Source organism: Peromyscus maniculatus, chromosome 1, assembly GCF_049852395.1.
Source record: "Peromyscus maniculatus bairdii isolate BWxNUB_F1_BW_parent chromosome 1, HU_Pman_BW_mat_3.1, whole genome shotgun sequence".
Taxonomy (NCBI): Eukaryota; Metazoa; Chordata; class Mammalia; order Rodentia; family Cricetidae; genus Peromyscus; species Peromyscus maniculatus.
In genome coordinates this window covers 193,151,866-193,168,257 of record NC_134852.1, presented here as the reverse complement: position 1 = coordinate 193,168,257, position 16,392 = coordinate 193,151,866, and the positions used below count along the sequence as shown (strand labels likewise).

At 40.8% G+C, this 16,392-nt stretch overlaps 1 protein-coding gene across 2 annotated transcripts in view; it reads left to right on the top strand.

The window, feature by feature from the left end:
* Positions 1-9,307, top strand: part of Blnk (B cell linker) — a 75,392-nt gene extending 66,085 nt beyond the window's left edge. For both annotated transcript variants that reach the window (XM_042263511.2, XM_042263507.2), the window contains exons 15-17: positions 84-167; positions 1,759-1,914; positions 8,954-9,307. In XM_042263511.2, coding sequence (XP_042119445.1) covers positions 84-167; positions 1,759-1,914; positions 8,954-9,073 — 360 coding nt within the window. In that variant the 3' untranslated portion in view covers positions 9,074-9,307. The remainder of the gene's footprint in view (positions 1-83; positions 168-1,758; positions 1,915-8,953) is intronic.
* Positions 9,308-16,392: the final 7,085 nt, after the last annotated feature.

Below are 16,392 nucleotides of genomic sequence, written 5' to 3'. Positions count from 1 at the left end.
AAAACCGGCCATTTAAGCACCTCACCTAAATTCTCACAGACTTTGAGGACCAACTCATGTTTCACAATGCCTCTGTCTCACAGGAGGCTGAACTTCACGGTAAGCCCTGGTATGCTGGCGCCTGTGACCGCAAATCCGCTGAAGAAGCCCTGCACAGATCCAACAAGGTTTGGGCATCAAAAAATCCCACACTATGGAGCGCATCATAAATCCCACTAAGTGATTGCAGAGGTGTAGGTGCAGGGGTGTAGGCGCAGGGCTACTTCCCTGTTCTTTCTCCCCTCTCAGGATTACCCACTTTGTTCTTCCAGCTCCTTCCTATTTACTTTAATCTCAAGGCTCTGTGGGCTCCACCACCCCTCAAACTACAGAGAGAAGTGGGAGGCAGGGGAGGGTTGAGAAAGCCCTGATGCGGTAGGGGCGCCACCTTGGAGCTGGGGGCTGGCAGGGATAGGCTATGTTGAACCAACTCATGGGATCCAAGATCTGGATAAAGGCAGCAGAAACTACCTGGGAGTCTATTTTTGAGAGCTCAGCATTGGGGCCCGGATGGGACAATGCAAGACTCCCTCTACTCTCCCATTTTTCAAAAGCCCGAATCCCTGTCAGCATGTCATCAATCAGTTGGTGAGGGTTCCTTTGCTCTGCCTAGATGGAAATTGTGATAGAACAGGAGAAGGCCTTCTAGGGCTGTCTCCAACGGGTTGAGGTTTTCCTCAGCTTTTACTTCTTTCTTGTTCAGTCCACACTACTTAGGGAAAAAACGACCACCTTTTTGGGTGCTGCACACCAGGGAAGGTGGCCCTGGAGAGAGACAGGGTCCAGGAGAGGGTGTGTTTTGGACCAGTCACAACCTGTTTGTATGGGCCAGCCACGGCTTTGCCTTGATATCAGTCACAGTCACTGCGGCTCGCCATCGCGGCACTGGCTCTGTGAGCCCTGGGTGACTCCATGTTCTCTGGAGCCAGGACAGTCAGCTGCAGGCTGTTCAGAGATGTCTCAAGGCCTCCATGTCACTTCTCATTGGTCATCACTGTCTGGCCAACGCTGCTGCACTCCGTTTTAAATGTCATGGCTGTCTCCATGGCTTCGGGTCACACATTAAATCTCTATTGGAGGTCACTTAGTCCCGAGAGTTCTTGTAAATTTTGTTCCTTTGTTTCTGAGATAGACTTTTCTTTTCTTTTTTCAAATTCTTTCCTAAAGCTAATCACTGTTGCATTTCTTCATCCTGTCTTTTTGGCCAAGTTTTGCTCATAACTTTTCAAAATTTATGATTCTAAACTATCTTAATAAAATATTTAATACAAATTGGAATATTCTATTAAAGTTTTTCACGTAAATAAGTCTGTTGAGGTGAGCATTTTCTTCAGTTAACAGCTTGAATGCCCAGCTGCTGCTTTCTCCTCACAGTTCACACAGAACATGGTAGACTTTTACTTAAGGGAACAGGCAAACATGGCTCCTAGCTCAAGAGACTGTAGGTTTGATCTTACTGTGTCCTTTTACATATTTCTCATTCCCGATGAGCATAATACCTCAGGAAACACATTAAATTCTGGCATTGACTTCACCTAAGTTCATCTGCCTATACTGTTTTATGAACAGTATTCTTGAAAAATAATAAAAACAGATTTTAATCAGCAACAAAACATGGAGCTAAATAATTAATATTTGAAAATAATAAAATATTCTTCACATACTGATTTCTAGCTTCCAGAAATATAACTATCACTGTACTTTACTTTTATTAAACAGGATGGATCATTTCTTATTCGGAAGAGCTCTGGCCATGATTCTAAGCAGCCATATACACTAGTTGCATTCTTTAATAAGCGAGTATATAATATTCCTGTACGGTTTATTGAAGCAACCAAACAATATGCTTTGGGAAAGAAGAAAAATGGGGAAGAGGTTAGTAATTATTCTTTCTCTATTTGTTTATGTATTTATGTATTTACTTATTTATTTTGAGACAAAGTTGTAATATGTAGCCTGGGTGGGCCTGAAACTCCCTACCCAAGCTGGCCTTGAACTCATAATGCTCCTGAGTATGGGATCCTGAGGACGGTACCACTATAGCTGGCTGGTAACTTCTCTTTAACTCAGCTCTACATCTATGTTTTGAACACCGTGGCACCATGCTCAATTAGGTGCCAGAGATAAAGGAAAAGAATAGAAAAGTACTTGGTCTTAGGGTTGTATATATGTCATAAGTAAAAAATAAAATAAAATGCAATGTTCAAAACATATTTCAAAAATACTATATTATGTAGTAATGTAGTATATGATGCACACTGTGTAATGGTATATCCTATGTAGAAAAACAGTGTGGTATATATACTAGTACTTTTGTTTTATTTTGGGGTGGGGTGGGATTTGAAATGTTTCTCTGTAGCTTTGGAGCCTGTCCTGGAATTCACTCTGTAGACCAGGCTGGGCTCCAACTCACAGAGGTCTGCCTGTCTCTGCCTCCCAAGTGCTGGGATTAAAGGCGTGCACCACCACTGCCCAGCCTTTTGTTTAATTTTTAAAGTACATATGTCTGTGTGTACAGTGTGCATGTGTGTAGAGTGCACATGCATGTCCATGTACATGCATGTAGGAGCCTGAGGCTAATATTTGGGAGTCTTTCTTGATCACTCTCCACATTATTGTTTGAGGTAGGATTTCTTGATTGAATATGGATACTCTAGCTAGCTGTTTGCTCCAGGGATCTCCTGGCTCTGTCTTCTGAGTACTAGAATTACAGGCAGGCCACTATCCTCACTTGGCATCTTATGGGCACTGGGAATCTGAACTCCATCTTTATGTTACACAGCAGGTGTTTTATCTACTGAGCCATCTCCTCATCCCCTTTCTACCTTATTAATAATAATTAATAAGGGCAATCTGATATAATTTATTAGTTCAAGGAAACTTACAAATGGAAATTGAAATACCAAATTGAATTAAGGTTGTAATAATCAAGGTCTTAGACTAACTCTCCAAAATCAAAGCCTAGAAACTCAACTCTGGCACTAAGTTAGGTGACCAGGGAAGGACTTGATTTGAAACATTAGACTATAATATTTGGGCCAAGATGAACTCATGTAATTAAAAAAATACTCACATAGACCTTAAATAACAAATAGAAATGTCTTTAATTAGGAGCAAAATAAAAGCTCAACATGTTTCTGTTTTCATGTTTTTTTTCCAATAAAGGAATCTTGGAGTAAGAGTTAGTATAACCCATTATCTTTGTCACTGTTCAGTCACGGTGAAAAGACAACATGACCAAGACAACTCTTATAAAGGAAAGCATTTAACTGGGGGCTTGCTTAAAGTTTCAAAGGTTTAGTCCATTATTATTTTGGTGGGGAGCATGGTGGCAACATGGAGCTGGAGAAGCAGCTGCATCTTGATCTGTAGGCAAAGAGAGCAACACTGAGCCTAGTGTGGGCTTTTGAATCCCTAAAACCAGTGACACAATTCCTCCCACAAGTTCCCACCTCCTAATCCTTCTCAAATAGTGCTGTTCCCTTATGACTAAGTGTTCAAATGCATGGGCCTGTGGGCACTATTCAGGCCACCACATCTATGAATGGTCCAGAAAGGAATACGTGTTCTCATCTTGAATGATGGATTGAAAGTTGAAGGAAAGAAACGGAAAAAAAGGTGGAAAGAACAGTTTAAATAGAGAAAATAGCACAAGCCAGGTCCGAGTGAAGAATCACTTAAGAGTGAACATGGTGGTACCTACCTGCAATGCCAACACTTGGGAGGCTGAGGTTAGAAGATTGTGAGTTCAAGTCCAGCCTGGGCTATAAAGTAAGGCCCTACCTCAATTTGAAAATGGAAGAAGGGAAGTAGAAAGGAAGGAGAGATGGAAGAAGGGAGGTAGAAAGGAAGGAGGGATGGAAGAAGGGAGGCAAGAAAAGAGAAGGAAGGAAGAAAGAAAAACAAACTTTTTTGAAGATACTTTTAGAAAGAGCCACTTCCTTTCCAAACCCAGCATTGTTTTGTTTTGTTTTAAATCATAATTACTGATGCATCTGTCTTCTTCAATAACGAGGCCGGGACCATGTCTTGTTTGCTTTTGCCTTTACAGAATTGGAGTAAAATGGCTTATTTTAGTGGACACTAAATGAATGAGTTCAGTTGTTGGTTGAATGGTTGGTTATAAGTAATAATGGCATTTGTAAAACAAACCAAATAGCCTTTGTGTTCTCTTTGTTTTGTTTTCTAAAAACTGTGGTTAAGACACACATTTCAAAACCCTATCACAGACCATCTTGATCATGTTTAGGTATGCAGCTTGACATGCAGCACCATTTTGCAACAGTACACAGCATTCAACTTCCCATCCCACCAACACTTGTAACTTAAATGGGTGCGTCATGATACCTCATTCACATTCCTCTGATGATTAGTGTTGTTCAGCATCTTTTCATGTGTTTGTTGGTCACTTATCTATCACCAGTGCAGAACTATTTATTCAAGTCCTTTGTACACCTTCCAATCAAGTATTGCAGTTTTTGCTGTTGTTGAGTTTGGGAATTTTTGTTTTGTTTGTTTTTGATTTTTTGAGATTCTCTATGTATCCCTGACTGCCCTGGAATTCCCTCTGTAGACCAGGCTGGCCTTGAATTCAGAGATCCTCTTGCCTCTGCCTCCCAAATGCTGGAATTAAAAATGTGCACCATCACTGGCCAGCTCTGAGTTTGGGAATTTATGAAAATATTCTCCCTCCTTACCTGAGTTCCCTGTTAACTGTTGGTTTTGGTCTCTGATATGTTCTTATTGGCACATCTTGGTTTTGGTGTCTGTATTCTTCATGTCACAATCAGGAAATCATTGCCAAATCCAATGTCTTAACTTTTTCCTCATGTGTTTTCTTCTATGGTTTTTGTAGCTTGTGGCTTTAAATGAAGTCTCAGATAATTAGAAAAGACAAACTCTTGAATCTGAGAACACGAATCAAGAACAGGATTGCACTGTCAATTAACCAAGTTCAATAACTGTTCTATTTAATTTTCTAGCCCTGTAGTTTCCAATTGCACTTGGCTTCACAGCACCCTGTGCTGAACAGACAGAATGAATGTGCTGTGGCCTTTATCACAAGAGTTTCTCACTGGCAATGAAAGAGGGTTGGGTGGTTGGAGTAGTCAAGGCTTCCCTCCTGCTGGAAATGCTATCTTAAAAGCCCCTTTGAAAATGTCATTTCATCATAATCAGTGTTAGGAGATGGTGTCTATGCTGACAGGACAGACCCAAGAGTGGCTTCATTTCCAAGTCTCCTCAGTAGTGTAGCTCACTTACAAGAGGCAAGAAAATGGGGAGCTGGGAGCTGTCCTAATTCACAGGTCCTGAAAGTTTCTTACATAAACTTTGAACTCTCAGAGAGGCTATGGGCTTCCTTGATTTAAAAAGAGAAAAGAAAAACGCACCCTGGTCAACAAGAATTCTTCAGTTCCACTTGTCCTGACAGGCCAGCACCTTTGCCCCAACCTCACATAACCAGACCCTGGACTAATGTGTGTAGGAGTGTGAAAATAGTGTCTGGCAATGCTGAAAATCAACTAAAAATCTCCTTTAAATAATTTGTAAGAAAAATGTTTTCAATATATTCAACATAAAATGGGAAAATGAAACTTTGTGCTACTTAATATCAGCTATGCATATACTTTAAAGATCGTTTCTCAACTTCTGCAGCTAGAGTTTCCCTACCTTGCCCACAGTCAGGACAAATCTTTGTCACCCGCCAGTCCCACAGCCGCTCAGACCCAACCAAGTAAACACAGAGACTTATATTGCTTACAAACTGTATGGCCATGGCAGGCTTCTTGCTAACTGTTCTTATAGCTTAAATTAATCCATTTCCATAAATCTATACCTTGCCACGTGGCTCGTGGCTTACCTGGGCATCTTCACATTCTGCTTGTCCTGGCGGTGGCTGGCAGTGACTCCTTCTGCCTTTCTGTTCTTTCTTTTCTCCTCTCTGTTAGTCCCGCCTATACTTCTTGCCTAGCCACTGGCCAATCAGTATTTTATTTATTGACCAATCAGAGCAACACATTTGCCATACAGAATATCCCACAGCAAACTTCTTCTTCTTTTTTTTTTTTTTGCCTTTTCTCTCATATGTTACATCCTGACCCTTCCTCCACTCCTTCCAGTCTCTCCCCCCATTTCTCTGCTTCTATTTGTGTACAATATAACAGAGAGGGTCAATAAATAACTAGTTAATTAATTAACTTTTCATGCCGTTGTTATGGCTTGCACAGTATAGTAATCTCATAGCTGTAATGTCTGCTCTATTTTATTGTCCATGAGATGTTGGGTTTCTGAACCAGTTGTTTTCTGTACATACGTGGACATCTCAAATACACTGAATTAATATGAACATACATAAAGAGAACTGAGGGAAAGCAGCAACTAAATGATTGCCAATTCATCTTTTATTTAAACCACAAATGTGCTTCAACTCCACTATCTATCTCAATTTCAACTCAATTCAAATCCTCTTGTTTCCTTTCTTTCTTTCCTTCTTTCTTTCTCCCTTTCTTCCTTCCTTCCTTCCTTTCTCTCTTTCTTTCTTCCTTTTTTTAATGTGCCTTGGTGTTTTGCCATGGGTGTCAGGTCCCCTGAAACTGGAGTTACAGACAGTTGTGAGCTGCCATGTGGATGCTGGGAATTGAACCTGGGTCCTCTGGAAGAGGTGCTCTTAATGGCCAAGCCATCTCTCCAGACCTCTTCTGTGTTTCTTAAGTTCAGAACACACATTTTTTTAAACTTGGAATTCAGCATCAGAGAACTTGCTTTTGCTCATCTCCTAGCCCTTTCATTTTCACGTCTCTGACTGTATTTGGCTTGACAACATTCTGTGCCTTCTCCTCACCCCCACCCCCCAAATGAATATACCATGGCATTTCTCACAGAGGAATGCCACTGGCAATTGCAAAAGCCTTGAGTGGCTTCAGAGAAGGAGGGCCTGAAAGTGAAAGCCTTTCAAAGTCCCTACCACTTACCTCTCCTCCACAGTCTAACATTCAGAAGGCCGGCCATCTAAAACACAACTGTATTTCGTTTGAGAAGTTGTTCAGTATTATGAATATATTTTTACTCAATATGTAGATTTTGGAAGTCATCCAAACAATCAATAAATCTTTTAAATTGCTTGTTACCAGATGGCTATCTGTACTGAAGAGGTTAAGGGACACAATAGTCAACGGGTGCCAATTCCATAAACCATGGAACTGTTGCAGACCAGTTACTTTAAAAATGATAGATGTGGGCTGGAGCGATGGCTCAGACGTTAAGAACACTGGCTGCTCTTCCAGAGGCCCTGAGTTCAATTCCCAGCAACAGCAGGGTGGCTCACAACCATCTATAATGAGATCTGGCGCCCTCTTCTGGCATGTAGGCATACATGCAAACAACACTGTATACATAATAAATAAATAAATAAATAAATAAATATCTTTTTTATTGATAAATGTACTTATTTGATGACTGTGAACTTTTGTATACTTAATCCATCTTATTTCATGGTCTGTGTTAGATTTATTTAATATTTCATTTAAAACTTTGATTTTTTTTCAAAACAAACTTTCTGACATCCTTGAATCAAGACGTATAGACACGGGTGATTCAAATACAGAAGGAGTAATGTGTATGGTGAGAGTCTAGCATGGAACTTGTTGTTGCTCTGTCAGTAAGTGTGCTCCAGTTTACAAGCAGTCAAGTGTAGATAGAAAGAAGAGGGTTCATAAAGCTCCCCTTTCTCTTTCAGAAAAAAAAAAAACCAAAGTACAAAGCTAGCTAGGAAGTCAGTTTTTCTGGTACTGAATCCTAAGAGTAATTTATTCTATCCATTGTGTTTCAGTTGTCTTCCATCACTATAACAAAAGTACCTATCATAACCAACTTCTAAAGGTTAAAAGGTTTATATCAGCTCATTTTGAAGGTCTTAGTCCATAGTAGATTGGCCTTGCTGTGTTGGACGCCAGGGTGAGTCAGTCCATCGTGGCAGAGTGAAATCACTCACAAGAAGAAGGAAGGACCAGGGCCCCACAATGTCCTCAAGGGCACATCCAGAGTGAAGTAAAGGCTTCCAATGAGACCTGCTTCTTAAAGGCTCCACTAACTTAACAGTAATGGCACTGTGGGAACCTTGCCTTTAGCACAGCAGTTCTCAACCTGTGGGTGGTGACCCTTTGGGGGATGAAGGACCTTTTCACAGGGATTTCGTATCAGATATCATGCATGTTAGATTTTGACATTACAGTTCATAACAGCAAAATTACAGTTATGAAGTAGCAATACAAATAATTTCATAGTTGGGGGTCACCACAATGTGAGGAACTATATTAAAAGGTTGCAGCATTAGGAAGGTTGAGACATGAGCTAGGACATGGACCTTCAGGAGATGTCAAGACTTGTGCAACGTTACAGATAATTTGTGTTTTGTGAGGGACATAGGGAAGTCTATCACATAGCATTTTCATGTTTGACAATAAGAAACTGTTTTTAATTAATTAATTAACTAATTAATTATTTTCCAGACAGAGTTTCTTTATGGCTATTCTGGAATTCACTCTGTAGACCAGGCTGGCCTGACCTCAGGGACCACCTTGTCTGTGCCTCCAAAGGCATGCGACCACACCCAACTCGGAATCAAATATTTTAAATCATTTAGCAAAACCTTTTAAAAACATTACATCCTAATCGGTGAGGTAACTTGTCAAAGCAGGTATTCTAATTGAAGCTGTCCGTGTGGCTTTGGTCTACTAAACACAGAGCCTATCACCCTGCAGGCTTCAATCTTTGTTAAACTAGATAGACACTTCTGGGCAGAAGATCGGCTGAGACCCAGTAACCGAGAACAGCTTGAGAAATCGAGGTGATGAGAGGTATAGAGCAAGGTGGTAACATTAACAGCAGCTAATTCACCTGTGTTTTGCTTCCCTAGTACTTTGGAAGTGTTGTGGACATCATCAAGAACCACCAGCACAACCCCCTGGTTCTTATTGACAGTCATAATAACACCAAGGATTCCACGAGACTGAAATATGCTGTGAAGGTTTCCTAAAGAAACAGACATCAGTACCACTGCGCCAGACATTCCCCCATTTCTCCTTTCGAGAAATCTTCTGGATACGAATCATCAGCAACAAAGGGGAAGGTGAACAAAGCCTCGAAGGGAGTAAAAGTCACTCCTTCATAGGATGCTCACATCTAGTGCCTGACCTGATGAAGTAATAGCTGGGGAGGTCCAGTTATTATTGCTATACTAATGTTCTCCAAATAAATGTATTTAAAAGAACCAGGTGTAACGCATTTTCAGTCATGTAAGAAAACAACACTGTATTTTCAAACTGAGAAAACTGTACTCTGGGATACGACAAAGCTGCTGGGAATTTGGGCCCTTACATAATCTCTGCGCCTGCCTGAGTGTAGCCAGGCTGTCTACTACAGATGCTTGACAGTTATGTCTTAGTTAAACTGGTTTTTGTTTTTTGTTTTTTGTTTTCTTTTTGAGACAGGGTCTCACTATGTAGCTCTGGCTATCCTGGAACTCTCTCTGTAGACCAGGCTGGCCTCGAACACACAGAGATCCACCTGACTCTGACTTTCAAGTGCTGGGATTAGAGGCGTGCGCCACCACCCGCAGCTTTAGTTAGACTGACAACGTGTAGATAAAGAGGTAAAGTTGACCAAGTGGCAGACAAAGAGGAGGGGTGGAACAGATCTTTCTGTGTGTGCCTCCAACCATGGGAGAAGTATACAGGAACGAACTTTCTAGTTCTTCTGCTAGATTGTGTTGTTGGCTTTGCTTATTAGAAATAATCATTCCCTCTTTGATCTGAGCATCTATTAGACACAGCCTAAACTTCATATGGGTTTGAAAATGAGATGATTAAAAAAAAACCTAAATGAAAAGCCAGGTGCTAGGAAAATACCCCGGAGAACACAAGCAGGTAGGCCAGTGCTGATGAATACGAAGGGTTCCATTGTTCTCTTTTCTGCTGCTGTCATAAAACACCATGACCAAGGCAACTTACAGAAGAACGAGTTTTATTTGGCTTATAGTTCTGGAAGGACACGAGTCCATCATGGAAGCGAGCAGCAGCCATGGCAGCTGGAGCAGGATGCTGAAAGCTAGCACCTCAACCACAAGCTGAAGCAAAGAGCACGAATGAGAAATAGGTGAGGCTTTTCCCTCTCCCAAACCCACCCCTTCCCCCAACCCCTTAACATCCCATGAAAACCCCCTCAAACAGAGCCACCAACTGAAGACCAAGTGTTTAGATGCCCAGACTACGGGGGACATTTCTCATTTAAACCACCACAAAGATGAAAGAGATACTATAGTGAACAACCTTGCACAAAGACTTAGGTCAGTCCAGAAATGTCCTCTAGATGGTGCTAAAATGATATGCAGCTAATTAAGTCTAACAATCAAGTGAGGACACACTTGATCAGTGGATAAGATAGTAGCCCTGATGTATTTTAAAAAGCCAGATGGTGATGCCCAAAACTATGGGTTAGAGCAACTCACAGACTCTCTTGTACACAGCATGGCATGTTTTTGTGTGTCAGTTTCATGACTACTAAATTATGGGTTGAATTGTGTCCAAGGCCTTTACAGACAGAGTCAAGTTAAGATGGGGTCAGTAAGGTAGGTGCTACCAGGCGACCTGTTCCTTATGAAAGAAAGAGCTGTGAGTACATGCAGCCATTCATAGCGAGAAGGCTGTGAAGAGGCATCAGAATAGAACACCGTGTGAAGATGAGGGACTGGAACTGTGTACTCATGAACCACAGGGTGCTAAAGACAACTGCCGATCCAGCAAAAGCCAAGCAAAGGCAAGGGCAGATCCCCTCCAGGTTCAGAGGAAACATGGGCCCGATTATACCTTAACTTCAGACCTCAAGAACAAGGGGTCAATGAGTCTCTTTCTTCAAGCCATTTGGATTGTAATGGTTTGTTATAAGAGGCCTGTGAAAGTGAATAAAATTCGCAGACACTTTTTACAATATAATCTTATGTGTATGTACATAGAAGTCTTGAAATTTTGGATAGAAAGTGTTTTTCCTTTTACAAAAACAACGGAATTTCTTAGAATGTTCTAGAAAGAACAGTTACAATAAAGAGGACTGAGGCAATCTTTTGTAAAGAGCACCTGCTAATGATAGGAAGTACAGGCAACTTCTCAGTTTGCTCAGTGCTACTTGGAAATATTTTTTAATGGAAGTAAATCTTCATTCATTTCTTCTGTTTCTGCAGTGATCCTTGCTCTCAGGACAGTCTCTTTGCTCTGCCCACAACATACATACATATATATATATATATGCAAATCCATAGTTATTTAATTTTCAGCACTGCTATGGTGGGTTTCTTGGAGCAAAAGCTGGGGTCCACAAGCCAGTTTCTGCAGAAGGACCTTCTCCTCCCCAGTGTTAGGAGAAATATCCTACCTAACATGTCAGACTTCCCCCACCTCCCAGAGAGAGTCCATTAGAGGGTAGGTAACCCTGTCTGCTTCTCCAAAGCCATCCTCTGCAGGTGGAATTCTCAATGAAGCTAAGAAAGCTTTCAAGAGATCCCATCAGTTTTGTCTATGATTTCCAATGCTTAAAGAACAATTCATTTTTCACAGAGAAATTCTCAGGCACACTAGCTGATGGGATGAGTGGCGTGGTGGCTGAAGGCAGCTTCTGTTTGCAGTTTCAAGAATGTCACAAAGCAGATTGCAGCTATAGTGACAGAGAGGCATCAAGTTTGTGCCAATGGACAGCGCAGATGGAAAGCCTAGGCCTGTGGCCATTAGAAGCCTGCCCTGTGCAGAAATGAGCCAACCATCACAGGAGTGTCATGACCCTGGAAGCGAAACTGCCTTATGGTAATGAGGACAGGTTTGACTAAGAATAGAATGCAATGTGAAGCGAAACTAATCTTATGTGATGCATGATTTTAGAGCTGGACCAAGCTCAAAATGACTTTAAGATGGTATATAATTCAACCTTCATTTATAGGTGAGGATGTGTAGAAATAATTTAAAATCTGCTCTCTGAAATTTAGTTACAACAATGCCCCTGGCAATGGCTCCGTCTAAGAACAAGGTGAGACAGCATTGGCTTTGGAGCTAGACAGGGCTGGTGTCAAAGGTCTACTGCTCTCTTATCCCTGTTAGCATCAGCTTTTACGTCCGTGGAACAACTTCTTTCTAGTAATGACACAGAGTGAACAAAGCTACATTTTAATATACCTACAACTTAGTTATGCCTATTAAATATTAACTGTCAGCCCCCTAAGCTAAAATCTCCTTTGCAGAGATAAAAACTGATCTCTGAACAAGTCCTCAAATGTACCTGCTTAAAACTGCTTGTGGACACTTATTTTGATTACATATCAGGAGGACCCCTAAGATTTCTGTCTGTATCTGTGGGTTTTAATTTTTTTTTTTTTTAGTAGCTACAAAGTTCTTTGAATCTCATGAAAGCCATTACTGGTCTTTGCCCCAGAAGTTCATTTAGATACATTCACAATTTTCTCTACACTCCTGCACCCTTGGGGCTTCTCCATAGACTGACACCTTTCTTAAACTTTAATATACCAAAATGGGTGAAATATTATACACTAAAGACCTGAGCAAGCCTAACATAATTTCTTCAGTGAGTGAGAAGGAAGCACTGATGTGGGGGAGGGGCAGTTAGTAGAGGACCTCTGGAGTGATGATGCTTCAAATGCAACCCTAGCTTCTGTCTCTACAGACTATGTGAACTTGGCTTGCCCATGCATGAAATGGAGAACATAATGCGATTTATCTTACAGGATTGTTCAAAGAGTATATTAAAATTGTAAAAATCAGGAGTGTGAATTATCATTTCTATAACCAGTCCACAGTCACAGCCTGTTGTGTGCCAGTCAGTATATGTGTCGGGCACATGAAGTGTGGAAACAAATCATTTTACATGTATGGAGGCACCCAAATAGCCACTCAGATACTTCAATCTAGAGTTCTCATTTTATAAAAGCATCAAGCAGGGTTTTTAATACAGGAATTATTGTATTTAAGAGCCTCCTCTTCCACCAGAGGCCAGGCCAGCATCCTGAACCCCAGGTAAAACTGCCCCCCACCCTACCAGCACTCACCCAGCATAACTCCAACTGCCCTTCCTTTTCTTATCACCATATCCCTGCCCACAGTTCTGGCAGAAGCTTTCCATCCCATCAGAGGCCAGGCCACCTCCCTGAAAACCAAGGAAGCTATTTCCCCACCCTCTGCCCTGCCTACACCCACCCAGCTTAACCCCAAGTGCCCTCCTCTCCTTGTTACCTTATCTAGGCCCACACATACCTCTGGCAGAAGCCTTCTGCTCCACCAAAGACCAGGCCAGCATCCTGAACCAGAGAGACCAGGCCAATTCCCTGAAAATCAGGCAGAAGTTCCTATCCCACCAGAAGCCATGCCAGGATCCTGTGCCTAAGAAGACCCCTGGCCATATCAGAGACCATTCACACAGCCAGAACTCTTGCCCCAAACTTGGGCAGCAACCACCTGCTAGACCAGAGGCCATTTAGGCCTCAAAAGTTCAGCCCCTAATGCAGGTGGAGACCCTTTACTCAAACACAGGCTACAGCAGCCAGAAGACCAGAGAGAAAACAGAAACCAAGAAAGAAAACACCTGTCCAACAAAGACAAATCCAGAAGTTAGCACCTAGATCTATAATCACTCCAATTCCAGATGCCTAAACCTAAATATAAAAACACAAACAACACCTGGGTGGCAGGGTGACAATGCATGCCTTTAATCCTAGCACTCAGGAGGCAGGGGCAGGAGAATCTATGTGAATTCGAGGCCATCCTGGTCTACAGAGCAAGTTCCAGGAGAGAAACCCTGGCTTGAAAAACCAAGCCAAACAAACCAAACAAAAACACAACAGCCAGGACAAAATGTCACTACCAGAGCCAAGTCATCCCACTATGGCAAGCCCTGAATATTCCAACACAGCTGAAGCACAAGAAAATGACCTTAAAACCAACTTTATGATGATGATAGAGGTTCTTAAAGAGAAAATGAATAAACCCCTTAAAGACATTGAGGAAAAGACAATCAAAAAATTGGAGGAAATCAATCCAAGAAAAAACAGTTAACAGAAATGAATAAAACTGTTCAAGACCTGAAAAATGGAAATAGAAGCAATAAAGAAAACATAAACTGAGGAAATTCTGTAAATGGAAAATCTAAATAAGTGAACAGAAACTACACATGGAAGCATTACCAACAGAATACAAAAGATAGAAGAGAGAATCTCAGATGTCGAAGACTTGATAGAAGAAATAGATACATTAGTCAAAGAAAATGTTAAATCTAAAGAATTCCTGACACAACACCATTCAGAAAATCTGGGACACTATAAAAACAAAAAACCTAAGAATAATAGGAATCTTCTGAAGAAGATTCCCAGCTCAAAGACCCAAAAAATATTTTTAACAAAATCATAGAAGAAAAATTTTCTACCCTAAAGAAGGACATGCCTATAAAGGTACAAGAAGCTTACAGAACACCAAATAGACTGGACCAGAAAAGAAATACCCCTTGCCACATAATAATCAAAACACTAAACACACAAAACAAAAAAAAAAAGAATATTAAAAGCTGCAAGAGAAAAAGACCAAATAACATATAAAGTCAGACCTATTAGATTACACCTGACTTCTCAATGAAGACTCTAAAAGCCAGAAGGGCCTGAACAGATGTGCTATAAACTCTAAGAGACCACAGATGCCAGACCAGATTACAATAGTCAACAAAACTTTCAATCACCATAGATAGAGAAAATAAGATATTCCATGCTAAAGTTAAATTTAAACACTATCTATCCACAAATCCTACCCTATAGAAGGCATTAGAAGGAAAACTCCAACCCAAGGAAGTTAACTATACACACAAAAACACAGACAGTAAATAATCTCACACCAGCATAACCCAAAGAAGGAATACACACACACACACCACCACCACCATCAACAACTACAAAAAAATAACAGGAATTAACAATCATTGGTTATTGATATCTTTCAATATCAATGGACTCAATTCCCCAATAAAAAGACAGAGACTAACCGAATGAGTATGAAAACAAGATCCATCCCCTTCTGCTGCATACAAGAAAGACACCTCAATAACAAAGACAGACATTACCTCAGAATAAAGGGTTGAAAAATATTTTCCAAGGAATGTAACTAAGAGACAAGCTGGTGTAGCAATTCTAATGTCTAACAAAATAGACTTGAAACCAAAATTAATCAAAAGAGATAGGGAACAACACTTTATAGTCATCAAAGGAAAAATAAATCTACCAGGATGACATCTCAATTCCCAACATCTATGACCCAATCACAAGGACACCCATGTTTGTAAAGGAAATACTATGTAAGCTTAAATCATACATTGAACTCCACACATTAATAGTGGGAGACTTCAATACACCACTCTCACCAATGGACAGATCATCCACACAAAAACTAAGCAGAGAAACATGGGAGCTAATAGATGTCATGACCCAAATGAACCCAAATGAACCTAGGAAGTATCCACAGAACATTTCACCCAAACACACATAATACACTCTCTTCTCAGCATCTCATGGAACATTCTCCAAATTTACTCACATACTCAGTCACAAAGCAAGTCTCAATAGATAGAAGAAAAATTTAAATAACCCCCTGCATCCTTTCAGACCACCATGGATTAAAGCTGAATTTCAGCAACAGGAATCATGGAAATCCTACAAACTCATGGAAACTGAACAACTCTACTGAGTTATCACTGGGTCAAGAAAGCAATAGAGAAAGAAAATTAAAGATTTCCCACAATTCAGTGAAGATGAATGCACAACATAGCCAAACTTATGGGATACAATGAAAGCTAAGAGGAAAGTTCATAGCACTAACTGCCTGCATAAAGTATTTGAAGAGACCACATACTAGCAACTTAACAGCATACCTGAAAACTCTAGAACAGAAAGAAGCAAAACACCCAGGAGGAGTAAATGGCAGGAAATAATCAAACTGAGGGCTGAAATCAACAAAATACAAACACAAAGAACAATACAAAGAATCAAGGAAACCAAAGAGTTGGTTCTTTGAGAAAGTCAACAAAATAGATAAACCCATGCCAGGTAGCGGTGGCACACACCTTTAATCCCAGCACTCGGGAGGCAGAGCCAGGCAGATCTCTGTGAGTTTGAGGCCAGTCTGATCTACAAAGTGAGTTCCAGGAAAGGCACAAAGCTACAAAGAGAAACCCTGTCTTGAAAAACCAAAAAAAAAAAAAAAAAAAAAAATAGATAAACCCTTATCCAAACTAACCAAAAAACACAGAGAGAATATGCAAATT